At 34.1% G+C, this 27,205-nt stretch overlaps 1 protein-coding gene and 1 long non-coding RNA gene across 10 annotated transcripts in view; one reads left to right on the top strand and one right to left on the bottom strand.

The window, feature by feature from the left end:
- The window catches only part of TSC22D1 (TSC22 domain family member 1), a 126,969-nt gene that overhangs the window by 26,037 nt on the left and 73,727 nt on the right, over positions 1 to 27,205 (top strand). For 2 of the 9 annotated variants that reach the window (XR_011645836.1, XR_011645837.1), the window contains exons 3-4: positions 6,641 to 6,810; positions 7,714 to 9,561. The exons of 5 other annotated variants lie outside the window; for them this stretch is intronic. Coding sequence is in view for 2 of the 4 variants with exons in the window: in XM_058276650.2 (XP_058132633.1) it covers positions 6,654 to 6,810; positions 7,714 to 7,731 (175 nt within the window). In the remaining 2 variants the exon portion in view is untranslated. Of the gene's footprint in view, positions 1 to 6,640; positions 6,811 to 7,713; positions 9,562 to 27,205 lie in introns of those variants that run through there. 2 more of the 9 variants (XM_058276650.2, XM_071208272.1) reach the window with 1 other exon arrangement.
- The window catches only part of LOC131273444 (uncharacterized), a 129,459-nt gene that overhangs the window by 40,694 nt on the left and 61,560 nt on the right, over positions 1 to 27,205 (bottom strand). The gene's annotated exons all lie outside the window — the stretch shown is intronic.

Raw genomic sequence — 27,205 nt, 5'->3', positions numbered from 1 at the left:
CTAAAAAATAAGACAAAAGGTTATAAATACATTTACTTATAATCTTTGTAAATAGAGGTGAATTATTTGGGAGTTTCATCTCTTTGAAAAAATGCAAGAGGGATGTTTATGGCACTAAGTTTATTTCTTATGGAAATTTTAAAAGAAAACAAGGAGCAGAGTATTTTCCATTTTGAATAATGCAGGAATAAAATTTTTACCATGATAATTGGAAAGTTTTTTTGTTTCGTTTTTAATCCACCTATTCTGCCATATGCTTGCTGAATTCTAGCACTAATTTCTACATTTACTCTTGTGTTTTTTTTGTTTGTTTGTTTGTTTAGGAGGTACCAGGGATTGAACCTGGGACCTTGTGCATGGGAAGCAGGTGCTCTCAAAACACTGAGCTGCACTTGCTCCCCCTACATTAGTTGTTTTAACATAGGCGTAATTGTTTTCCTGTTTGTAGGAGAGTTTCTCTTTTGATTTCTAACATAATTGCTTCTCAGAGCTCTCTATAGAGAACTATTTAGTGGGGGGAAAAAAAGAAAATCCAGTATCATCTGATTAATTTTATGATATTAATACAGAACATCACATGCTGTCATTTCCCTCAGGATTAGTTTTTGAAGAAAGATTGGGCTAAACTTTTCATGTGAGTAATAAAAAATGTAGTTATATTTCTTAGATTCTCAATAGTTATTCCATTAGATATGTCAAAATATGGTACCATATTCAATATTTTAAAAAGTATTTTAATTGTTTGTAATGAAATAACTTTAGATTTACGAAAAAGTTTCAAAAATAGTACGTAGTGTTCTCATATACTCTTTACCAAGCTTTTCCTAATTTTTGAATTTAACCTAACCATTGTATAAATACTGAATACAAATACTGAAACCAGGAAATTAATATTAATACAGTGCTGTTTACTAATCTATAAACTATTTCAGATTTTGACTGTTGTGTACCTTTCTGGATCCAGTCTAGTAAAACCCATATCGTAATTAGTTGTCATGACTCCTTAGTCTCCTTCAGTTTGTCAGTTCTTTCTTCGCCCTTCATGACCTTGACACTTTTAGCTAGTTATTTTGTAGGATGTCCCACAAATTGTGTGTGTTTGATGTTTTTTTATGGTCAGGTTGAAAATTACGCATTTTTGAACAGTATACCCTAAAAGTAATATTGTAACCTTCGGAGTGCATTCTATCAGGAGATATTTTACATGATAACGATTTGTCCCATTACAGATGATGTTAATCTTGATTATTTGGTTAAGGTTCTTCTGCACTGTGAAATTTCTACTTTCCCCTTCGTAGTTAACAAGTATCTTGTGGAGATTTTGAGACTCTGCAAATATCTTATATCATCATATTTTGGCCCGTAGTTTTAGCAGCCATTGAGGATTCTTGCGTGATTAGAACTTTTAAAATTAAATTCTTTAAAGTCTTTTTGTTACTGTTATTGACTGATTTTTTTTTGTCATAGATGGATAAGAATTCTGATGGAATTAATATAAAGGCAGCCTGATTCATAAAATGTAAATGTCTACCTTGCTGGTCTTTTATATTCATCTTTTTTGAGTGCAGTCATTATGAATGTAGCACAGTACAAGATCCTGGAATAAAAAATAAAGTAGAGGGAGCAAATGTGGCTCAAGAAGTTGAACACCTGCTTCCCACATGGGAGGTCCTAGGTTCAGTTCCCGACAAAAAAACAACAGCAAGCAAAACAAATGGAAAGACCAGCTCAGGGGAGCCCATGTGACTGAGTGGTTGAGCGCTGACTTCCCACATACGAAGTACCGGGTTCAATCACTGGCCCCTGGTACCTCGAAAAAATAAAGTAGAAAGAGGATTCTTTTTGATAGATTATATGTACTTTAGCATATGCTGGTCATTATGAAAACAGACAAATATTTCATACTGGTAAATAGGTGAAAAAGATGCTAGAGAAATTTCAAGTCGTGGGCTTATTTATTAAAAGAATGTATTAGAGTAGTTTATAGAGATTTTCTGAAAATCCCTTTCATGAAGGTTTTCTTTTTTGTAGATAATGAACTTTGTGAATCAGAGGAGACAGTTTTAAGTATTTAGGCTTATACCTCTTGGCCCTGAGGTTGTCTTTTTAATCTTTGTTGTGGTCATATCGACTGTGACATCAGCTCTATTTTCATGATTTGTCTTTTTTCTTTCACTCTACAGTGGATATAACTGCTCTGAAATATGTATTGTATGTGTGTGTGTGTGTTTTTTTTAATCTGTTTTGTTTCTTCTTTTTACATTATACCTTAGTGGAGTAACTCATGAGGAGACGGTTGGGTTAGATATCTATTTGCTTGTCCATCTTTTAACAAATAGTTGACATTTAACTCTCGTGGAGTAACGAATTCCAGTAACATTTTTTGAATGGTGTCTTTTCTGAAAAGATCATGAGGGAAAATATATTTTGAAAAATATGGATAAATCTGAAATTAGGTTAGATGTTGACTTTTTAAAATATTCTAATAGTTGTTTTTCATTCTCATTTCAACTTTTTTTTTCTTTTAAGAAATTGTTTTCCTTGATTAATTGTATAACCTCATAATGCTATGCTTTCCTTTAAGTTCCAGGTTTTCTTAACCCTATTCTGGAGTTTATAAGATATATACTATTTGAGATTTGTGGTTTAGAAGTAATCTTTTCCCTTCAGAGTCAGTCCAGTGCCTCGGCTAAGGAAGTTATTCTTTTGGCAGATTTCTCAACTTTTTGAAATTGAAAAATTTGAAACTGGGTGTTTTGGCAATATCTGATCTGTTTTCTCACTAATTTTAAATCTCTGGAAAAGAACATTGGAAAATCTAAGCTGGGTTTCATCATTTGGCAAAAATTTGCATTATCCTAGGATAATAATCCTGTTGAAGTTTATGCTTCAAAGTTAATTCAAGAAATTGATGACTCCGTAAGAGATCTCTGAAAGTCATACTTCTGATAAAATATTTTATTTCCTTTGGGAGTAGGAAGTTGACCGTTTTAGTATCTTCTCTAGGTATCAGCCACTTGGTAAAATTCTCCTTTTACTTTATTATTTCTTGATCAGTAGATCAATGTTAAACATTTTTTATCTGCTCAGTCTGCCAAGAACTCCTCTAAGGACTAGAGATACAAAGACTCACTGCTCTGTTAAGTGTGTTCTTTTTTTTTTTTCCTTCTTAATGCCACCTGGGACTGTGTTGGAAACTTAGGGATATTTGTGAGAAATTCTTTTTCTACATAGAAGTGCCTTAGAACCAGGAAGAATAAGTGATAAAAGATAAAAAGAAAAAGGTATGGCATCATGCTTCCAATTTAGCAAAGAACATCTTGTTTTATGAATAATCTCTGTAAATGTACAAACTTTTACAAGTTCAACTTCAGATTACTCAACTGTAGACACAAGTAAGTAAAACATAAAATCTTGGTAGAAACATACCTTTTGTTTCATAGTTTAAAAATGACTAGTTGTAGCCTCTCCTTTTACTTTGATGTTAGAAATGCTTAAAACTAATAAGCAGTATATGCTCATTTAGTAATTGAGTATTAAGGACAAATATTGCAAATAGTCTAATTTGATGTTCATATCAGAATTTCTCAGTGCTGTTTATATATAAAACTAGATTTATTTCTGATTTTAATATAACTGGACTTTCAGTAAGAATCCATTAAAGTTTTTTATAGGTATTTATGGAAAGTGTTAAAATGACTAGACCTTATAAAACACCGGTTTGTATTCTTATGTAGCATCTCAGCATTGCTGATTTTGTTAGCTTTGGTTTGGAATTCTTTCATGGTTGAAATGGAAGTTCCACAAGAATATTTTTCCCCTCTTAAATCATCACACAAAAGAATGCAGTCTATTAAATAGAATTAGATAAGGTGCTACTGTAACATTCTTATGAGCCTCCAACAATAATAGACACACCTGAGCTGTTGTTACTTGTTAAAATAATGACTGCACTTTGAAAGCCCTTTTATGTTTTTCTATATAAATGGTGTGTTGTCAAATCCATGGAGTCTTCGTAAATTATTAACTCCTGAAGCAGTGGAGACACCAGCTCTTTCCAAAGATTTCAAAATAATATCTGTTTAGGAAAATTGGCCTGTTTCCTTATTTTAGAGTATATGTTATACCCAGAAATTTGGTACTTCAGGCAAAATAAAAAAGTAAAATTCTCTGACAGTGATCTGACTTGGGAAAAGTTTGAAAATGGATCCAGTTCTGCAGCCAACTTTTGTATTTAACTTTGTAACCTAACCTAAGGACAATTATTTTTGTTTTCATTTTTAACCCAAGTTTGTTGTTTTTTTAACCAGTGAATTCTGTAGGGCATGGTAAACAAGTCAAGGTACTTCAAGCTCCTACTGAAGGAGCAATTGTAAACTTAGCCCTGATTGAGCAAGATATTATATTTTGGAAGTTGTTTTTCATTTTCAAAATTAAGTATGACTACAAAAAAAAATTGCCATTATTTCCTATTTCAAAAAGGACCTCTCCCTTTTTGCCTATATTTCCATCCAGCTATGTTGTTATTGCTGATTAGTATTCAGGAAATGAAGGAAAACTGGAAAATTTGGAAGATCATCTCTTATTTGTAGATTTTGAGTATGCTTGTGTCTTAAAGTTAAATTTTACTTCTATGCCATTAAAGTTCTTTTGTAGCACCTATGTACACAGTATAGGTACAATGGAAATATAAACATGTTAGCTTGGATGTACTAATTTTAAGCCTTTTTCAACTCTTAAAGTCCATCCCTTAAAAACACTAGCTGTGAAATACTGTGTTAATCTGTTAGGGTTTTTTTTTTTTGGGGTGGGGGGACTCTTGAGAGTACTGAGTTACTTTGTATTTCTTAAGCTATTCAACATTCAAACCTTTTTCTAATTGTGCTACTTTTCTCTTGTCATATCTCAAATACTTCCTCAGTGCAATTATATTATAAAATACTTTTCTAGCCTACTGATTTAAAAGTATAGTTTCTTCAAAACTAAAAAATATTAGGACTTAAAATCTATTGAAACGTTATTGGAAATTTAAAATGAAGAAGTGGCTGCCACCAAAGGCTCATGAAATACTTTGGTAAAGTAGTTATTTCTTTGATCTCTTGCTAGGTGACAATTTTCCCCCTTGACTGACTTCTTTCAGATTTTTTTCCTTCTTTCCTCCCTCCCTCCCTCCCTTCTTCCTTCCTCCTTCCCTCTATCATTAGGTGAAACTGTTTCCCTTTCCCGTTTTTACAGAATTGGGTGTATTCCTAAGCAGAAGGGTTTACTCATTCATTTCATCTTTAGGCTTTTAAAAAATTTAGTCCAAATGTTGTTAGGTAATGGAATAACAATTCCCTTTCAGCTTTGGGTAGCTTTTGGCCAGCAGAGCCAGGAGGAAGCCGAAGGTATTAAAACACTAACTTTGGCTGGTTGCTACCTTCTTAGTGCTGAGACTATAACCTTGGTTGGTTGGTTGATAGAGAACAAGAGAGCACAATCTCCTCGTTCCACTAACAGGTAAGGAACCCTTGTGATAACCAGTTTAACCAGTTGCTTTGAGAGAGAGATTACTTAGTAGTGTTTTTTTTCCCCTTAGTTTTTCCCAAAATCTAATGTGTCCTTGAAATAGGAAAATATGACTATAATATTCCATAGCGCCAAAATTTATCTGACATTTAATAGGGCTGTGTCACTCTGTACTAAAAAGTAAAATTGATCTGTTTTCCAAAGGCAGTACTGTTAAAATTTATCCTGAAGTCCCTAGAACTTTAAATATGTATCTGCCTCTTATTCTCCTTTGAGCTTTTCCTTGATCAGGTGCTGTGTGCTCTGAACTTTCTTCTCTTATTTACCTTATTCCTAAAATAAAGTAAATGATTTCCCATATCTTTACCATCCTCTATTATTTATGTCTTACCGCTTTAATTTATACATTGTAGCCATTAGTGATTATTTCCTGGTCCTTCTTGACCCCAAACCTAATGATCATGCTTTTTAAAAAAGATTTTGAGTCTGAATTATCTATGGCCACTGTTCTGCCCTCCCTGTTTTAAGGATGAGTACTTGAGAAATAAACCTTTTTTAGTGACAGTAGTCATAACTTTGATAAAATTCAGATTTAGCTTTTAATTGCTATGATATGGAACTGTAGCCTGATTAATTCTTTAAACTACTGAAGACTTGAGAACTGAAAATAAATTCAGCTTCGTAGACATTTCCCAAGGTTTGGTTGTATTCCTGTTAATATCCTTGATTATTTTGTTTCTCCTTTTCAATCCATCATCTTCTCTTTGACGGAAGAATTAATTGGGCCTCCTCCTTTGACATGCCTGAGGTTGTATGCCTTTGCCCTGTCCCTTTAAGACAACTATGATCTTGTTTTCAGTCATAATTTGTCTTTTGTTGATTTGGTCTTCCATTTGAAGCTGTAAGTCTCAGAGTGTGTTATGGCTTAGACCTAAGATAGGACCCTTTTTAGTAGTTCCTGAGGAATTAATCATTTGTGGTGACAGACTTAGAAAATTCAAATTAAGAAGGCACTAAAGAAAGTATGCCCAGAGGTAGCTTCTGATTATCCTGAGGATAAGCCATTACACAAACTCAAATGACCAGAGAATGTAATTTCTTAATAAGAATTTTTTCTTAAATCTATATTCAGCTCTCTATTTCAGTGCTTCTCTCCTACCAGAGGTGCAAGGAGTGATCCTAGAACCACAGATACAGCCAAGACCACGGAGAGCTTTTGACGTCAGGGGTCCACTTTCTCCACTGAACCCTTGGAGGCAGAATATCCAGCTTCTGGAGAGAGTGGGAAAGGATAATAAACAAGTGGGTGCTTTCCATTATTTGCTTGGGTTTATTTATAGAGCGGAGTGTCCTTCCATTACCCATTTAATTCTATTGGTGAACTCCTTGGGTTCATATTAGAACCAAGTGGGGCTGCAATCTGTTTGTTTTTCTAAGAATACTAGCCTAGTGCCCATTCAAAACAGAGACCTAACTTTATTTAATTTTCTCTCCAGATAATTAAAGCAGTAGATGATTTGGGGCACATGCTTTGGTGAATGCCTGTGTAGTCACAGGAACTTTAAAAGGGAATATTTGCCCATTTTAGCCTTTAATGGGATTATTGGACTTCTGAATGCCCTTTTATATTGCAGTAATTTAGAAGTGTCTGTATTTCATCTTTGGGCAAGCAGGACATCTGAAATCTCTTAATTGAAGCAGTCAGATGTCTGGGGTGATATCCTACCCTATTAGTGAGAACTTTTTGGTCTTTTTCCTACCTCAGACTTTAGGACTTCATATTAATTAGATCTTCTAATTAGAATAATTAGAAGATGCAATGAAAGAACCTTTATGGTTTTATGGTCAAATCTAGGCTTCATTCTTTAATAAATTAAATATGAATTAATATTAAGTTTCAGGATATAATGTCCTTAAAAGCTACATTTACTATACTCAAAAGTAGTTTTCCAGTCCCTAGGAATAATGCCATTTGTGGCATAAAAGCCTTGTCCTAGATTTCCCCCATGGCATTAAGATGGGTTTCTCTTAGTTTCTTTGAGGCCAAAGGTAGGATTTGGTTCCAGGAAGTTCTTATCATCTCCAGTGGGTAGAACATGAACTTGGTGCCTTTGGCAAGTTTTCATTTTTCCTTGGTGGATTCCTTCTGTGACTCCAGGTATCTTGATAATGGGAGACTGGTTTATTTGTTCTCTAATTGCCCAGATTTCTTTCAACTGGTAAACATCATACTTCTTCAGCAAAAGGAATTCTCCTAACAGAGCCTTCATGGATGATATCTGTCACACATGCCAGCACCTGCAGTTTGGAAGGCAGTGGTGAATGGATCCATGCAATATGTCTAGAAGACACAAGGATGAGAGAGCCACCTGATCTTGTTATTTATAAACTATAAACAAAGATTTACTCTGGTTTATTTACTCTTGGTCTGGAAATGGAAAGGCTCAGATAATGAAATAATCTTTTCAGTTTGGAATTTGACGTGGCCATGAAAATATTACTTTCTATTCAGAAGACTGAAATAGAGGAAGCATGAGAGACTCCTTTCTTTAAAAAGCAGCTCTCTGTATCTGTTTCACTGAAAAGATTTGTGGGATTGAATCTCTTCTCCTTAATGAAACAGGCAAATTTATTTTTTTAAGAAGTATAAAAAATCCAAAAAACTTAATGAACTGATGTCTGTTGCCTGACACTGAAAGGAACTAGTAAATAAATAAAGGATGAACTTTTAAATTATACCCAAATCATTTTTAATATTAGGAAATTCTCTTTTGGCTTCTCTTTTTTCTGGTCTTGAGCCTTACTCTTATTATATTTGTCAGATTTACAAAGATTCCAGTAGAGAAGTAGAAGAGATACCTTTTGAGATCAAAGTAGCTTGGTCTATTGTTTAAAGCAGTAAATACCAGTTAAACCTCAGGTATTGTGCTACACTGAGGCATGTTAAAGTTTGAATGATATTGTCACAAAGTGGTATTTCACAGAGCAAAGGCAATTAATTAGTTTTAGAATAAGCCCTTAGGTAGGAGTAAGTGTTGCAAAAGAGTTATCCAAAATATCTGTTAACTGTTGGAAGTGTAGATATCAGTATGTTTCTGTTTATCTTTCTAGTATCTGTTCAAACTGGTCAGTCAAAGCTATTAAGTTTTTTTTTAGGTCACCTCGTGCTGCCAGTTTGTTTTATTTTGGCATAAATTTTAAGAATAGAAGTTCTAGAATTACCAATATGAAAGATTTAATAATTTGACTTTGAGGATCTAAAATGTTTTAGGAACCCAGAGTTTTTAGAAGCCACTTTTGCTAAAATATAAGCCAACATCTGTATTTTTTCTTGGATATCTATGAGAACTGCTTTTTTCCTCATTGATTATAACTAAATTTCTGTAAATATATTACTTAAAAGCAAGTTTAAAAGATCTATCTGAACTAAAATTTCCCTAGAGAGCTCTGAATTCCAATAAATGATTATAGCCTTTTACTTTTTGTTTTGTTAAATGTTTTTTTTTAAAAAAACAAACTGGTTTAAGAACACATACGAGTTAAAAAAAAAAACAAAAAACCCCAAAAACCCAACATTTTAAAAGAACTCCGTGAACTCAAAGTAGAATTTGCTTGGAAATTGAGTTGGTTGAACTCTTGGAACTATAGTACAAACTAGTTTTATGGCCTGTGTGATTATTAGCCTTTTGTTTCAGCTTTGAAGAAAAGTGATTTAATCTCTTAATCTCATGCTCTGATTATATTTTAGCTGTGTTCCTTAGAGTGTGCAAAAGAAATGTAAGTGCATTTCTGTTTGCTTCATACCTCTAAAAATTATTTAAAAACTAATCTTTTTGTGTATTAATGTGAATTGATTTGTTTATTTAAACTTTATTTTGATGCATTTTCATTTTAGATTTTTAAATATTTTGTCACAATATGCAGTCCTATATTTTTCAGTGTTTATTTTATGAATATTGGTATAAGATAATTTTTTCCTAGAATGACTAATTGTGTAATATTTGTATATGTGATCATTTTGAAAACTAATAAATATTTTCTCCATGAAAAAAATGCACTTACTCATAAATGGTTTATTTCTGTTTCAGGAGTAGAAAATGAAAACTCCAACAGTATTTTTAAGTGTATTTTAATTTTATGTGTCTTCTTCTAAATATTTCTGAATAATATTATATCCTTGCGTTTTTAAATCTTTTTTTGACCAAAAAAAATATTTTTTAAACTCTTAAAATAATTTTCCGTTGGGGTCACCAAGTGCCAAACATATTAAATTGGCGATCTATTTATTTAGTCTCATTTTGCATTCTTCTGATGAGCTTCATTTTAGCACTTTCCAGAATTGGATTTTTTTTAGATGCTTTTTTTTCCTATGTCAATCTTACAAACCATTAACATTTTTGAGCTAATACTGCATGTATCAGGAGCAATTTTATCAAAGTTAGATTGATGAAAATACAACCCCTTACAAAATAGCATACCAAAAGATAATGTCTCATATTCAGCAAAAAGAACATTTGAAAATAATCGCTCATTGGAAAACCACCTAATTCTTATAAGAAGAAAAATGTATTTTAATGTTCTACTTGAACAAATAACTGTAGGAGAAATCTTGATTTAAAAGTCTCTTGGCTTTTAACCAAGTATCAAGACAACATGGAAAAGGATGAAATTTGATTTTAATGAAGACAAAGATTCTTGTCTTCATAGCTACATAGATTTAGTTGACACCACAGGAGCAATTTACTTTTCCTATGTGGGATCTGCTAGAAGCAAGAGGGATTTCCTTTTGGATTTGAAGAAGAGTTATACCAGAAGTGGTCTCCACATTGTAAAAATAAACATTAAGGGGAAGAGTCCTGGGCAAGAAATAAAAGTTGAATTTACAACAACCTGTGGGTTAAAATGATACAGTTTTATACTCTGAAAAAATAAGAATTATAAAAGGAAATTGTGCTTTAGAAAAGTAACTTTTTGTGTGTGTGTGGAGGGAAGAGGCTAAAATTGTTGGCTTTAGTTTGGTGAGTTTGGAAAAGACTATGGAATATTCTGTGAACAAAATTTTTTTAGAATTAGAAGATATTCAGGTCTAGTATATTTCAGTGAAGGCTGTATTTTGTTCGAAAACAATTTGTAAGCCTTTCCTTTATATTTATGGAAAGGTGAGGGTTAAAAAAAATCCCACACTAGAAACTTCAAAAGTATTGCAAAGATGTAATGGGTGAAATAAGTTTTAAATAATTTAAGTAATTTTTTTATTACATGGACTCTTCCCTTAAACCATAAGTAGCTTCAAAATAAAATTATTTCAGGATGTTGAATTTGGCTACCATTATATCTTTAAGGTATAAGAATACATGATTTCTATTTCACCACCATTGCTTGATTAACTAGATTATAAAGATCTGATGGTTCTCGTGAAGAAACGAAGGTTTTTGTGTGTGCATGTATAAAGAACATATAAGCAGTATAACTGCAACGTACTGATATCCTTATAGTTCATTGTAATTATGGGCACATTGTCACATTTTACTTTGCTATATATTGAAACAGTTGAGCTTAGATCTAAAGTAAAAATGTTAGGAAACTTCACAATATGCATCGGAGTTTTCAGGAATTATGATCCAAAGGATCTCTGCTCAAGAGGTAAGGTATGGTCTAGGTAGAAAAATGTTCAAAATGTATGCAATGTAATTTTTTATAAAAATATCTGATCCTTAAGTAAGCTATACCAGTTATCTTTGGATTTCCCATTAGATGTGGAATTAGGAAAGTAATTTCTCTTCAGATCCTCTCCCAGAAAAGAGAAATAGTTAAGCCACAAATTTGTTTTTGTATGATTGACTTTGGAGTGGGTCTGGAAATACATGTACACATTGGGCCCTCTGCACACTCAGCTCCTCTGTTTTAAGGAGATTCCTCCCCTTGCCCTCAGTGTTTGTGATTCAGATGTAAATTTGTGATTTTTAGGCACTGAGCACTATAAAAGTAGTGTGCTTTGCATAGAAAGTTGAGTACATAGTCCGTGAATTACTGCTGTGTGTGCCTATTATTATTATGTGATAACAGAAAGTGATCATGCTATGGACTGAATTTTACTTTGGTTTCAGAAAATAATTTAGGAGCTTTATAAACATCCATTTATATTGTAATTCAGGCATCTGTTATAAATTAAGAATTAATTTTGTTGACTAATACATAAAATCAGAGGAAATTATCCTATTATTTTTGATGGAATTTTAAGTAGGTCCAAAAAATTGAATGTTAGCATAATGCTTAGTGTCATTTCTAGAAATAAAGTGCAATAGTAAATACAGATGACCTGAAAAAATGGATAGATTTTTTCTTAGAATTAAATTACTGAAGTACTAGTATAACCTACTTTAATCAGTACAAGGGTAATGTAGAATATACAGCAATCTATGCTGGCTTTTAATTCCTTTTATAAGAACTCCAGTTCAGATCTTTTGGCTTTCTGCTTCAAATAACTTGCTATCTATTCCACTTTCCCCCTCTTTGAGAACAAAGTAGAGGATTGATGTGAACTCGTGGTGGAGCTCACTGCTTCCTGAGGTGGCCGTGCCATGCTCAGCATGTGCTTACAGTGAGGAGCTGATATAGACTTTGCTCCCATGTCACTTGTTCTTTGAAATTGTACCTTACATTATCTAATTTAGTACCCTCATTTTGTGCATAAGATGATTGATACCCAGGATTATCACAGACATTCCCAATATCATGCAAATGATAAGCAACAAATTGTCAGTAGGACCCAAATCTCTCGACTACTAACTCAGAGATTGGCCCCCTAATGTTGATCCCAGTTCCAGACAACACCGCAAGTCTTAAGTAGGACAGCCCTTCGAGTCCTTGAAGAGAGATCTTAGACCTCATTATTTCTAAGCTCAAGTTTTCTTTTCTCCATGTTAAGCACCCCCGTTTTCTTCGCTCTTATTACGGTGACATGGTTTTGAGATCCTTAAAGGTGTTGCATGTCTTCTGTGCACATACTGCAGCCGATGAATGCTGCTCAGAGTCTAAGGCTGAAACAGCACAGTGCGGGTCTAACCATGCTGGCCTACTGGAACACATGCCCGTGTATTGTGCTTGTCCCTGGAATAGTCACACCACTTTGTCCCTGCATATTTATCCTGTAGAGTGCTTCATTTTGTGTGTGTTGACACACTGTTAGGAGAAGAAATTATAAAGTGACAGGCAAAATATTTTGTCTGAAAATCAGGATAGTAGTCTGGATAAGTTCTATGTCAATGTGCACAGTTAGTTGAAAGGAAAGGATGGACTCAAGGTAATATCTAGAGAGGAAGTCAGTTTAAAAAATACATTCTGCATTCAAGTTATTTTTTGTTTGCTGGCTTAAATAACTGTAAATTGCATATTAAGTGATTTTGTATAATGTAAAACATTATTTTTCAGGTTGTCCTTGCTAATTTAAGAGTAACCAGGCTGGACCCCCTGGAGCTAAGCTGTTATCACGTGGCAGGCTTTGGAAGAAAGTGAAGTTGTGTTTAGTAACATAATTAAAATGAGAAATAAAAGGCAGTGCTTCAGCAGAAGAGTTTGAGAAATATACGAAATAGCAGAGGGTGCTGAAGAGAAGTAGACTTGGAAATCTATAAATGTGGCCTAAATTCTCATGCAGGCCTAGTCTTATGTTACCTGCTAGATATTATGCTGTTGCTGCTTTGTTTTGGTGTAACAGTGTTTAAAATTACCAGTTACATTGAGCTTGTGTTCCCCAAATCTTAAAACACCAAAAAATACAAGGTACTTATTTAATGGTTGCTTTGCTTCTATGGGTACAGGTATCCCTGTTTGAGAGTCACTACCTTGAGATACAAGGTCTATTAGTCTACCTTAACTGAATTTGAATTTTAGGGAAAATGAGGAAGAAAGAACAAATATTGACGTGCCTGCTCTGTGCACCCCTGGTGCTTTACATACATTCTCTAAATTTAATGCACTTAACAGTCCTGTGAGGAAGATGGGTTTTTTTTTCTTTCCCATTTTACACGTAAAGATACTGGACCTGAAAGGTTACAAAACCTGCCTAAGGGTAGATAATCAGTAAGCAGTGAAGATGGTCTTAGAAAGCAGATCTGTCAAATTTCTAAGGATTTTTATTACACCATTGATTTCAGACATCTTTGCTAAAAAGAATTCATATTCCCAGTAAAACTTTCACATAGAACCTTGATGTTTAAAGTAGATTGAAAAAAATTTAGTTTGGGTCCTAATACTTAAATAGCCACCGATAGTATTATAGTTATTTAATTTGATTCATTTAATCTTTATTGAGACTAAATTTCATATAACATGAGTGAGAGCAATGGCAGTTGATGATTTTTTAAAAATGAAATTGGAGATAAAATAGGTACTAGTTGTAGCATCCAAGTAATGTATTTTATATATAACCTTGAAGCACCTGTTTGAGAGCTCTTGCACTGCAGACTATTTTCCATATGAATAGGAGGTAACCATATAATATATACATGCTTAGACATCTTAGTTTATTATTAGATCAATTGCTATTGGTTAACCAGTATGCCTGAGGTTTTCATTGAGAAAATGTGTATTTTTATACAAACCAGTGACCCAAGATAAAATGCAGGATTTATTCAGTGTAAAAGACTAAGTATGGTGTCCATAATTTGATAATTGTTTTTTCATTTAAGTAATGAGTGTGCAGGGTTTTCTATTTTAATCTTTTGAAGATGATAGCTGAAGTTTTCTTCTTAAGAATATACTGAAGATAAATACTATCAATTATATGCCTTCCCACCTGGCATACTTCTGCTTTATGCAAGGCTTTAGAGATCAGAATAATGTGACTAAGTCACAGATGTTTCTGATGGCTGCTGTTAACTTGAATTTGAAGGAAACAGTTATCCACTAACCAAATCTATCGTGTGACAAATGTTGCTAAATTCTGGGGGAAGGAGGAGTAAGCGTAGGTACAAATAAGCATTTTATATATATCATCAGCCCCCCCCCCCCTTTTTTGTCATAAAAGGCTCATTTTCTTCATCTGGATATTTTAAAACAGCTCATAGTAACTTTTTAGTAATTGTCCCTTTTATAGTCTTCAAAGTGCCGTTTATGATTACCCATTAGAGTAGGAGAAAAAAATATTAAAATTATTTGTTATATCCTTTATGTGTTTACAGTGCTTGCAATATTCATGAATATAATTTAAAACATTCTCAGTTTTTTAATAAATTTAGAGGGCACCTATTAAAAGAAATTGACCACTGGTCTAATCCCAGCCGCCGCCTGTGATTATTGAGGAAGGTGAGATTCAGAGAAAGAGATGTGCCCATTTTCATATACAATGAAGGAAGTAGCAAAGGGTAATTAGGATCCAGGTCTTCTGGCCTTTGGTACAGTTTTTTATGTACCACATGTTGCACAAATGTGTGCTTTCCATTACTGCAGATAAAATTTACCTGTAGATTTTCATAATCCCATAGATTACATAGAATCTAAAAATAACCTGAAATCAATAAAATGTTCCAACTAAGGTGAGATAATTTTTCAGTGAAATTTGATGCCAATTTGTTTATTGCTCACTATTCCCAGCATGTGTGATATGTGTTCATGGCTTAGATATTCTTTCAAACTGATGAATGGCTTATTTTGATTAAAAGTAGTTCCTGTTACCTAGTTGTAGACCCCTTTACGTTATTAGCTGTTTGAGAAATCATCAGTATCACAGAATGACTGACTGTATGTCACATATAAGCTTTGTGATATCAGCAAGGTTGAAATGTGTCCTAGTTCATCTTTTAAAAGGGCTTTATGCTTTATTTTACAAAAGCCTCATTTAATAATTTTTACACTTAAATATTTCTACTTAGAATTCTGTGAGGTTTGTGTACTCTTAGTATCTATATTTTAAAAAGTTATTCCCCTGATTGCCAGGTTACTGGGAGTATTAAATACTTTAGAAACATAGCTGACATAATTCAAATAAGGAGTAGTATGAGAATACAGAAATGCTATTGCTTAAATTCATATAATGCATTGAAATTTTAAAACCTTTTCACATAATTCAACTATACGGAATTAAGACAGTTTTTTTAAAGAAAAGATTATCATTCTACATGCTTTATGGGAGTGCCATATTCATTAGTCCTGAGCCCAGAATATTAAGGTAGAGTGAAGAATTGCTTATAATGTGAAAGTTATCCCAGTAGGTGCCTTGTGTATTTCTGTATATTGGTGTACCCTGACTTGAAGAATACCTGTTCAATTTAGTTTGGGTCCTAATGCTTAGCTGTAATGGTGCTCTACTAGGAGCCATTTGAACCATTATAGTCAACTGATTCATTTGAGCCTTATTGAGTATCAGCCTATTAAATTTCACACATCTTTCCAAGTACTGAAATATTAAGATGCTTCTAATCTACACCCTTCAATTCAAAGACTTTCTTCCATTGTCCTCTAAGCTGGATCTCTTTTCTATGTTCTTAAGAACTTTATGGTTTCAGTATATTATCTTTTCCCTCCATCCCCACATCTCCCTCCCTACTAGATCATTCACATGAGCATCTAAATATGCTCTCATAGTTCATCCTAACAAGAGAAAGTACCCTACCTTGACCCTTTATTTCCTCTAGCTTCTATTGTAATTCTATACTTGTCTTCATTGCTAAGAATTATCTACTTGAATTGTAACAACAGTTCCAATTTTACTTCCTTTCCCATCTATTCTAGTGTGGCTCTTGCTTCTGATACCACTGTCCTTGGTCTTGTCAAAGTTACCAAGGGGCCTCCCTGGTAAACACTGAACCTGCTCCTTTTTACTTGGCTTTTTAGTAGCAAATGGGTGAACATTCCTGCTCGCTGCAAACATCCTTTTCTCGGTTTCTGGGTTTCCTCCCATCCTTTGCGTTTTGCTTGTTGTGGCTGCTCCTCATGATTGTACTTCAAAGCTCAGTTCATGAGCCTTTCCCCTATCCTCTGCTTTAGGTAATCTCATCTATTCTCATGGCTCTCTCTCTGCCCACTTTCCCAAATTTCTCTCTCCCACCCAGCTACCTCCTCAGAACTTCATCACATTATCCACTTGGGTAGCTCAAAAAATTAACATTACCAACCCTGAACCATTTTCCTCCAATTCTCATCGGTACAACGCCACTGTTTATTTACAGCAAAGGCTGTGGAGCCATCCTTGATTTTTTTTTTTAACTCCTTCCCATATACAATCCATTACTTATTAGTGCAACTGATTTTCTTTTATTATTTTTACTTTTTTTCAGTTTACAGGAAATTTGGGAAGAAAGTACAGAGTAACCATATACCTACCCATACTCCTACCCCCTCTTCAAATCCCTCAGTTTCCTGGTTATTAACATCTTGCGTTAGGGTGGTAAATTTGTTATAACTGTTAAAAACAATATTGATATGTTATTAGCCAAAGTCCTTAGTTTACATCAGAGTTTACTCTGTTGTACAGTTCTATGGGTTTGACAAATGTTATTTGTCAACCCATCATTATAGTATCATACAGAATAGTTTACTCCCCTTTGCTTCACCTATTCATCTTCCCTCTCTCTTCCCCCCAACCCCTGACAACCACTGACCTTTTTGCTGTCTCTACCCTTTTCTAGAATCTTACATGGTTGGAATCAGATAGTAAATAGCCTTTCAGACTAGCTTCTTTCACTTAGCACTATGCATTTAAGGTTTCTCCATAATGTTTTTTTTTTTTTCCTTTTTTTGTGGCTTGATAGCTCTTTTCTTTTTATTGTTGAATAATACTGCATTGTATGGATGCACTACAGTTTGTCCGTTCACCTATTGAAGGACATCTTGGTTGCCTTCAATTTTTGGCCATTATGAATAAAGCTGCTGTAAATATTTGCTTGCAGATTTTTGTGTGGACATAAGTTTTCAACACATTTGGGTAAATACCTAGGAGTGCAATTGCTGGAATGTATGATACAACTGTGTTTAGCTTAGTAAAAGACTGCCAAACTGTCTTCCAAAGTGGCCACCAGCAATTAATGAGAGTTCTGTTTCTTCACATCCTTGCCAGCATTTGGTGGTGGCATTGTCTTGGAATTTACCCATTCTAATAAGTATATAGTGATACCTTAATGTTTTAATTTGCAATTCCTTAATGACAAGTGATGTTCAACATCTTTTCATGCTTCCTTGCCAACTATACATCTTCAGTAAGGTATCTGTTCACATCCTTGGCCCACTCTTTGCTTGGGTTTTTTGTTGTGAGGTTTAAGAGTTCTTTATATATTTTGAATACAGGTCCTTGACCAGGTACATGTTTTGCAAATATTTTCTCCCAGCTTGTGGCTTGTCTTCATTCTCTCAATAGTGTCTTTCACAGAGTAGAAGTTTTTAACTTTAATGACGTCCAACTTACCAAGTTATTCTTTTATGGGTCATGCTTTTGGTGTTTTATCTTAAAGCTTATTGTCAAACCCAAAGTCTCCTAGATTTTCTTCTGTATCATCTTCTAGATATTTTATAGTTTTGCCCTTTACATTTAGATCTATGTTCCATTTTTAGTTAACTTTTGTGAAAGGTGTAAGGTCAGTGGCTAGATTCTTTTTTTTTTTTTGCATGTGTATGTCCATTTATTCCAGTAACATTTGCTGGAAAGACTATCCAGTCTTCAATGAATTGCCTTTGCTCTTTCGTCCAAGATCAGATTTTACTTCCTAAATATCTGTCAAACTTGTCTATATCCCTCCATTTCCAACTACCAACCTCTACTCCCATCTCTTGCCTGAACTGTGGTAATATCCCTTCCTACTGGTCTCCTTTTTTCTCTTTTGATCTCTGTTTTCTTCACAGCATCTGAATTACCATTTTAGAAGTGTAAATCTGATATTCATTTCCTGTTAATACTCTATGGCTTTCCTTTGTATAAACAATAAGATCCAAATTCAGTTGGCCATGGCTTATGGTTCAGCCCTACCCTTTCCTTCAACTTTACTCTTTCTCCTACTCTTCAGCCACCTTGTGCTTATTTCAGTGTCTGAATTTGTTAAACCTCTATCTTAAGGACTTCCCAATGGCTGGAATCTCCCCGGTAAATGCACCCATTTTAGGTCTCAGCTTAAATGTTTCCTCTAGAGATGCCTTCTCCAGTCACTATATCTAAACATCCAGTTCTACTCACATTTTCTAACATTACGTTGATTCTTTACTAGTATTTTTCTCAAATGAAGAGCATATCTTGTCTGTTTTTTGCCTGACTTCTTGAGAACAGGGATCTTGTATGTCTTGTTTACCATTGTAATTTTAGCCATTGGCACAGTACCTGCCATACAAAAGACACTGAACAAGTATTTTAATGAAGAAGACATAGGCAGCCTTTGAGATTCTCAAGTTTTGTGAGGAGTCACACACAAATAAATTGCAGTGCCACTTTGGTGCTGTAAGAAAGCTGTTGTAGTCCTGGAAAATAAGCAATAAAAGATTTAAAAAGAAAAAAGAACACAACTCTTTGGGATTATTTCTCATATAGTGTGAACTAGTGGGTACAAGTGTCAATTAAGTCTTATTTCCTTGGCTTCTTAGCTCTAAGTTTGGATTTTTTTATTGATGATGTGGAATCAATGTAACTCTCATTCTAGCTCCACCGACTTAAGAGTCTCAAGAGTCCCAAGAACCCACCAATCTTTAGTGACACTATGGATTGTGGGGTCTGTCTCAGGCCCACTAAGGTCATAGGGCATACTGATTGAGCATTGGTGCTTGAGTTTGAATGCTTCAAACAACCATGACTTGGGCAAGTCCCTTAACCTCTGTGCTTCAATTTCCTAATCTGTAAAAGGGGCTAAAATTCTTATTTCACAGGAATGTTTTAAGGATTAAATTGGTTAATATATGTAAAGCATTTTTGTGTCAGGCACTGTAGTAAAAGTTTAGTATGTAGAAGTCTTCTAATTTAAAATTTTATTACATTAGAGTACACATATCGAATTACACACTGCTTTCTCAGCAGATACCTCAGTTCCTCCTTTACAGAAAAAGCATCATTTTCCCGATACCAAATACTCTACTTCCTTAGCACCCATCTCTTCTCCACCTATGATTTGGATCTCATTTCCTTGTTTCCTTAGATGTCTTAAGATTTTTAAAATTGTTCTTTTCTACATTCAACTTCTTTCAAATGTATACTTCTCACATGAGTACAAACATGTTCAAGTCTTTCCACATTAAAAAAAACAACTTTCCTTTCTATTAAACTGGTTACTGCCTCAGCTCTTCTTCCACATACCGATTTAAGAACAGTAATGTTCTCTCCTTTTCTTCCTCCCCACCCACTTCTCAGCCCACTCTAGCGTCCACCCCCTCATTACTTCACTGAATTTCTCCTATAGAGGTTACCAGTGACCTTAGCAGCAGTGAAATGGACATTTTATTTTTCAGTCTTCTCATATCTGTTCTGCATCATTCAACACAACTGGCTCCATTTTCACTTGATACTTGGGCTTCTGTGAGTCTTCACTCTGATTTCCTCCTGCCTTCCTAGCTGGTTTGCAGACTCATACTCTATCCAACTTTTACATACGCGGGTTTCTTAGTCTGGGTCCTTGGTCATCGTTTCTCAGTTCTTCAGACATTTCTATCCTTACTGTAGATTAAATGACTCACATGTACAACACTAATCTAGTCTTGTAGATCTCACAAGCTACTTGACATCTCTTTTTTTGTTGTCCCTGAAGCATTTTCAACACTTAATGAATTTATGGTCCATCCCTTCTCTGCTCTAAAATATGGGCTTCCTTTAGTGTTTCTCATCTTCATGAATGCCACTCCAGCTATCCACTTAAGCATGCTGGAAACCAAATCCCGAATCCCTCTGTGTTCCTTACACCTCACCCAGACCATCAGCCAGTATTGATTTTCCTGTCTTAAATATCTCAGCAGTCTCTTGTCACCACTACATTGGCTTAGTTCATTATTTCCTGACTTGAACTACTGTGGTTCAGTCCTAACTGGTCTCCTTGTTTGCACCTTTGCCCTGTAGAATTCATTCTCCATGATGGAACTGGAATGATGTTTTTCAAGAAACAAAATTTAAAGATAGTAAGTTTAAGACACTTAGTTGGCTTCTCATTGTTTTAGAATGCTATGGGAGGATAGAGACAAAATCCTTAGTCTGAAGCCCTGAAAGACCAAGTTCATGTTTACCTCTCCAGTCTCACCTTTGAGCGCTTTGTCTCTCTCTCTTATCCCTTCATTTTAGGTGATCACTTCCTCACCTCAGGAATGGGTTAGATCACCATCCTGTTTGCTTTCATAGGACCATATACCTACTGCATCAATCCTTATGGTCACGATTTTACATATCTCCCTTTAGCCAGAGGACCCCAAGAGACCAAGTGAGGTATTTATTTTTGCTTACCATTTCACCTATGCTTAGTACAGTGCCTGGCTTATACCCTTCATTTCATCAAATTTTAAGAGGCTACACTTAGTTTTCTTTTACTAATAAAAAAAGGAAGAAAAGTGATCAATAAAAGAAATCAAACTTGAGACACGTGAAAACATGAAAAAAGAGGGCTGCTTAGAATCAATGAAAGTTCACAAAAACATTGTTGAAAAAATTCTCTACGAAAGCTGAATTAACTTGAACTGTAACATTTTCCCAGGACCCTACCCTTCTAAATGGTGATAAATGTTATTTTTTTAAAATTCAGATTATTTCCTGCTTTAGACTGTCACTTAAAGGAAAAAAAATTGACACTTGATTGTTCCTGAGGGCTTCCAAAACAAAAATTAGATTTGCTTCTAACTTTGAAAATGTTCAAGCTAGTTTTAATCAATTTAGCTTTAAATGTGGTTGGTTTGATAACTTTCTGAGCTGAAGTAATTTCAACTGGAGATATTTTCTAGGGAAAGGTATTTATGATAGTTTATGTTTAAAGACCAGAACAAGGATTTCCTAGTTATCGTGATGCTTAATGAATCATTGCTTGCTTGCTTGTCTAGCTCTTCATTTTAATAATTAACCCTTTTTTTTTCTCTTCATGTTTTTGTTTCTTACAGGAAGATTCCTTTCTGTTTTCACTCTTCACTGTTAGGAGGTTCTCTGTCCTGTTCTTAAAAAGAATGGGGAGGAAAAGGTCATTTTCAGAACAGACTTCATTTTTGCCTTGACTCAATTTATGCCTTATATAAGAGAAATTTAGAATGGAAAGGCTCACTTTGCTATTTAAACTTTTGTAGTTTCTTAAAGAAAATGTGAAAAAAATCTATCTTAAAACGCTTTTTGTAAATTTAGGGCCTATTTTGCTAGGGTCCGAGTAACAAATGCTTGTGGTGGTCTGGCATTTGGTAGTTGGAATAAACTAATCACTTCAGCATTTTGCTATCACTTAAAATACTCATTAGCTGTTTTTGTTTTCTTACTTGAATTGCCTAACATGGTTTAGAAGAACTTTGTGGCAATTGAGTTTAGTGTATGTTTTTATTCTGAAAATTGGGTAGTGCTACTAAAGTACATTACTGGACAACAAACTATTCATTCCCCACTAATCAAATTGGTAGTAAGAAGACCTTTTATAGAGCAAAAAAAAAAAGCACACTGAAGCATAGAAACTTTTTTCCTTGCTGAGATACTGATAACTTTATTTTGAGAAAATGTATATCTTGTTTGAATTAATAGAAAACTAATCACCTCCAGCATTTCTAAAAACTTAAGCCTGCTTTCTTTGCTAAAAGAAATCACTGCATTTCTTTATTCTGAAAGCAAATAACTTACTGTTTAAGAATTAACAGTCACTATCATCACATTGTTAAATTTCTGTGTAAAATAATTTATTAAAATGCCTCCTAAAATTTTTGAAGCTTTATTCATAAGGACTCAGTATTTTTTCATAAGTAATTTTTATTCAAACACTTGAATAATATTAAGACTACACAGTCTTAATTTTTTAAAAAAGTTGGTAGCATTCTACGATCAATGTGTAAGTGTCCTCATGTAAGTCTTGTCTTCATGAAAAATGTTGCTTAACAAAAATTAACTATTTTTCAACATTGTCTTTGAGAAGTGTTGCTTAACAAAAATTAACTATTTTTCAACATTGTCTTTGAGAAGTGTTGCTTAACAAAAATTAACTATTTTTCAACATTGTCTTTGAGAAGTCATTAAAAACAATCCTGTAATGGCTATCAGATTTTCAAAATAGCAGCTGTGCTTCCATTTTCATATGAACTATTAATATTAAACCAGGGCCTTGGTTTCTTAGCTGCAAAATTCGGTGCGTTAAAAAGAAAAACCAGCAGTAAACTCCTAACAGTCACTTTCTTTGTTCTTTGAACTCTGTAATGATAGTGGATTTACTGAATGAAGACATACTTCATGCACATTTTCTAGTTAGGTACCTTAAATTCCAAAATCCTTACTTAAATATATTACGTTCAGCTTCCTATAGTTCAATTTCTCACTTAAAATGTCAGGTTCCCTATAATGAAGAAGAGGTTATACCAAAAGATTCAGTTCCTTTTGACCATTCTTGGAAAAGTATTTTAATTGGGAATGAGGGTTCTAGTAGGAAGGAAGAAATTTACATGTAAATTTTAACTTCATAATTTTTCAGTTAAAAATTGGATACTGGGGAGCAGGTGTAGCTCAGTTGGTTGAGTGCCTTCTTTCCATGTACAAGGTCCCAGGTTCAATCCCTGGTACCTCCTAAAAAAATTGGATACTATTACTGGCTGTGCTTTTGGGGAAACATCATCTTGGTTTCTATTTAAGTTTGGCTTCTTCACTGGAAAAGGGGATTCTATAGGAGGACCAAATTTTGTTAAATAAATTAGTTTTTCATGATTTAATTACATGAGTCAAGTTTTATTAGCTCTGATATAGGTACATATTTTGAGGGTGAGAAATGGGAGGTTTTTAAGATGACTTAATGTTTTCATATAAATCACAAAATGATGTGGACATTTTCAAACACCTGTCTGCAGCATGCTTCATTGGCTTTTAAAATTTTAAACACTTTAACAGAGTGATATGAATCTGATTCTAAGGTCAGTTTAGAGATTTTTTGTGTGTGCGGCTGTCATGACTGGGTAAGTTACTTTACAAAATACACTGATTCAAATGGCAATGCTTCCTAAATTACGATACTCAGATTTTAACACCGTTCAGTAGTTCAGCAGAGGGTTTTGGTGAAATTCAGCTAGTGATTTTCTGTCTTCCCAAATGTCAACCCTTTTACCTAATCTGAAGGTTTTTAGTTGTATCACTTTAAGAAATAGACTAAAAACCCATTTAATTTGGAAGATTTTGAAACAAGTCGGAGTCTATTTTCAAGCTTTCCAGTGCAAATAAGGGGTTTTTAAAAATTGTTCTCTCTGTATTTTTTAGTATAAATCACAAAATGATGGGGATGTTTTTAAAACATTCATCTTTAAAACACTTTTCCCATAAAATACTCTAGAAAAGCTGACACTGTCTCATGAGTTGTCAACGCATTCCCTTTACATGGAAGGTACAGGTTCCTTGTGCATTATTTTGAAGATTCAGTTTTGTAACTTAATCTATTGTTGTCACAGAAAAGGTCAGCAAATTTGGACTGTTTTCTCATAAAAGAAAGAACAGTAGCCCATCTTTTAAATCCAACAATTCCTAAGTTCTTATTTATAATAGATAATTAGTGACCTATGTGAGGGTAATTTTTTCTGTCACTCTATAGTTCATTAAAACTATCCTAATGATTCTTCTATTTTAAAGGTCTTGTTTTTAATAAAATTAGCCACATTGATGATATCTTGGGGCATTTAGTGCACACTTCAGCTTCTTTGCTGCAATGATCTCTCTGTTGCTGAATGATATAAGAGTGGCTATCTATAAATTTAATGAAACCCCCTTTTCTGGTTTAAGCAGCTGCTACCTCAGAAGTTGGACATACACAGTTTATTAAAAAAAATAACTTGCTGTTGAGATTGTATCTTCTCCAATAAAACTTTCCTTTAATCCTCAACAGACACACACTTGCAGAATGTTTAATTTTGGAAACAGAATTTAGCAATACCATGGGCTGAGACATGCAAGAAATCGCTCTCCTTTTTCTCTGGTATCTGACCTTCTGTACTACAGAAATTGCTCTAATACTTCTTTGTTCAAACATTAAGCAATCTTTCATGAAATTCTTCCAACAATATTCACTGATAAAGGATTGCATTTTAATTCCTCACTGTACTGTTTTCCATGTATCATTTCATCCATTTTTACCACGAAAGGAAAAACAAGTATTTTTTTCCAATGGAATACAGCTATTTATTATTTGTTAATATTTGGTGAGTATTGTAAAACGTTGAAAGGACTGGATTGAATACTGTATGGCTTAACACATTTCTTAAAAAATATAGAGGTTGGTTTTTATGTCCTAGATGTTTAATTTTTTCGATGTTTTATGAATAGTGATGATGGCTTCATATTTTCATTGTAATCAGTGAACTTAGAATGCAATATGTATTTAGGGCTATGATGATCATTTTTGGTCATGGATGTAAATCTGTATTTGGAATAGAATCCTTGGCAGTTTGTGGGGGTTTTTTTTGGTAGGTCTGATTAGCATGTTGCTTTGTTTCACCTAATGTGCTAGACGTGTTGAGCCTTGCTTTTTTACCTTTTACAGTATTTGCTTGTGTTTACATTATTGCTATTATCCTAGTTTATATTCCTTTGCAGAAACATTTTGAAGCCCTTTTTCCTTTGGCATGGATGATTTTAATTAATACAATAACTCATTTAATCAGACACACATAAATTGCAGTGAAATTTAAAGTAACCAATGAAGGCTGCTACCTAAAATTCCTGTATCTTTGTGAGACCACCACTGAAGAAACCACAACTTGAACACAATGGCTGATGGGAGTGGTGGTCGCCCAGGGATGGGACGAGTGTGCCATGTCAGCTTGCTTATTAAATATCAGCAGAGCTCAATGTCTGTCTTAACTTTTTGAGATAAATGAAAATGGAGATTCTGATATTTTCTTCCTGCACCAAGTAGATTGTCTTTTCATACCCAGTCTTGGGGATAACTGGTGTTGAGTATAGCTGTAAAAAAGTGGGGCTTTCTCTTCAATAATCCTTCAAAATAAAAAATGCATGCCAATTAAACTCCAGCCTTAACAATCCCTGATTTTTTCCATTATCCTAATTCCCTCAAATTTTTTCATTTTAAAGATCATTGAACTCTTTCTGAATTAAGCAATTTGTGTACAATCTAGGATAAATATTAAAACAAAGTTTGATGAAAGTAATGATAATATTTTCATGATTCTTTGATATTGCGATTCTACATTTAGGATTGTCTATATTACATAAGTAGCCTGTTCTTAACCATTCCTGTTTTGGGGGATGAGATCATTAGATTAATTAGAAATATTCCTTGTGTGTTAGCATGAAATTTGTTCTCCATTTTGAAACAGCGTATTAGTTTGATTCTGGGATTTTAAAGTTCATTTTTCATCAAAACTATTTTGAAGGTGCTGAGATCAGTCCTTGAAATTTATGTGATTTGTAGACATTTAAAGAGAATAACAGCATTAGACTGGTAAATACTTGAAAATGCTTAGGTTTTGACAGGTCAAGAAATAGTATTCCTGAACATTTTCAGTTTGATAGTTTAATGATTATCTTCTGTTAGTTATTGATATGTCTTAGAAGTTGTAGGGGATAATTTTTTCTATGAAATTGTTTACAATTTTTACCAACACTTTGAAGAAAGGGGGGTAATTTAATTTTTTAAAATTTAACAATGATATTACCATTGTTCTCCTGTATTTTAGATGTAATGGTCACAGACAAGTGCCCACTGTGAGAAAATAAATATTGGTGTGTGAAATGTGCTATGGCACAAGATAGATAAGTTTTGAAAAACAGCTTCTGTTTCCTCTGATGATGGGAAAGTGTATATGTGTGTTAATTACACACACATGATCTGAATCTAGTTATGCACATATACACATCTGTGTGTGTATAGATATATTCCGGACCAGGAGGGGAGCTGTAATTTCAGGTTGCTTTTTGAGAACCCGTGGCTTGTTGTAGAGCTAAGGTAGGAGGTGGCCGGAAGAGGGTGTGACAAATGGGCAGGACTGGGGGGAGAGACCGCTTTCCCTTTTTTCCCTTGTCTTAGCGGTAATCCATCTGCTTTTGCTGAAATGTTTTATATTCTACTTTGAGAAACTCCTGTTACTAGCTGTTTTGCTGTTTCCAGAAATAGGAAGGGAAAGGGAGAGAATTATAAAGGGAAAACTTAACTTTTTAAAACCTTATCTTATACTGCAATGCCTTGTTCTCATCTTTTCTACTTAATTCTGATGGAGTGTTTTAAAATTGTCCCTTTGTGCGCTTTGCTACTCTTAAAGGTAATTCAAATAGTATTTCACTTGTAATATTAGGTGTTTTTTTGTTTTCATGATAAGTGAGGAAGAATATTTCTACTTGAATGATGAGGCACTGGGTGCGTTTTTGTGTGTTGTAGTACCCTGGGTTTCTTTCCTGTCACCTGGGTTGCCATGTAGCTAGTTGTCACTGGTCATTGTACCCAGGTGTCCTTCAGGAGTGTGATTAAGGGGAGGTTATCCATGATAGAGGGGAGATGGTAAGGGGGTGTGCCCCTTCATCATTCACCAATTCCTAGTGCCCCCAAGGATTCCCAACACATTAATGATGCTCAACAAGAAT

This window comes from Dasypus novemcinctus, chromosome 15 (assembly GCF_030445035.2).
Source record: "Dasypus novemcinctus isolate mDasNov1 chromosome 15, mDasNov1.1.hap2, whole genome shotgun sequence".
NCBI classification, from domain to species: Eukaryota; Metazoa; Chordata; class Mammalia; order Cingulata; family Dasypodidae; genus Dasypus; species Dasypus novemcinctus.
This window is presented reverse-complemented; position numbering and strand designations above follow the sequence as displayed.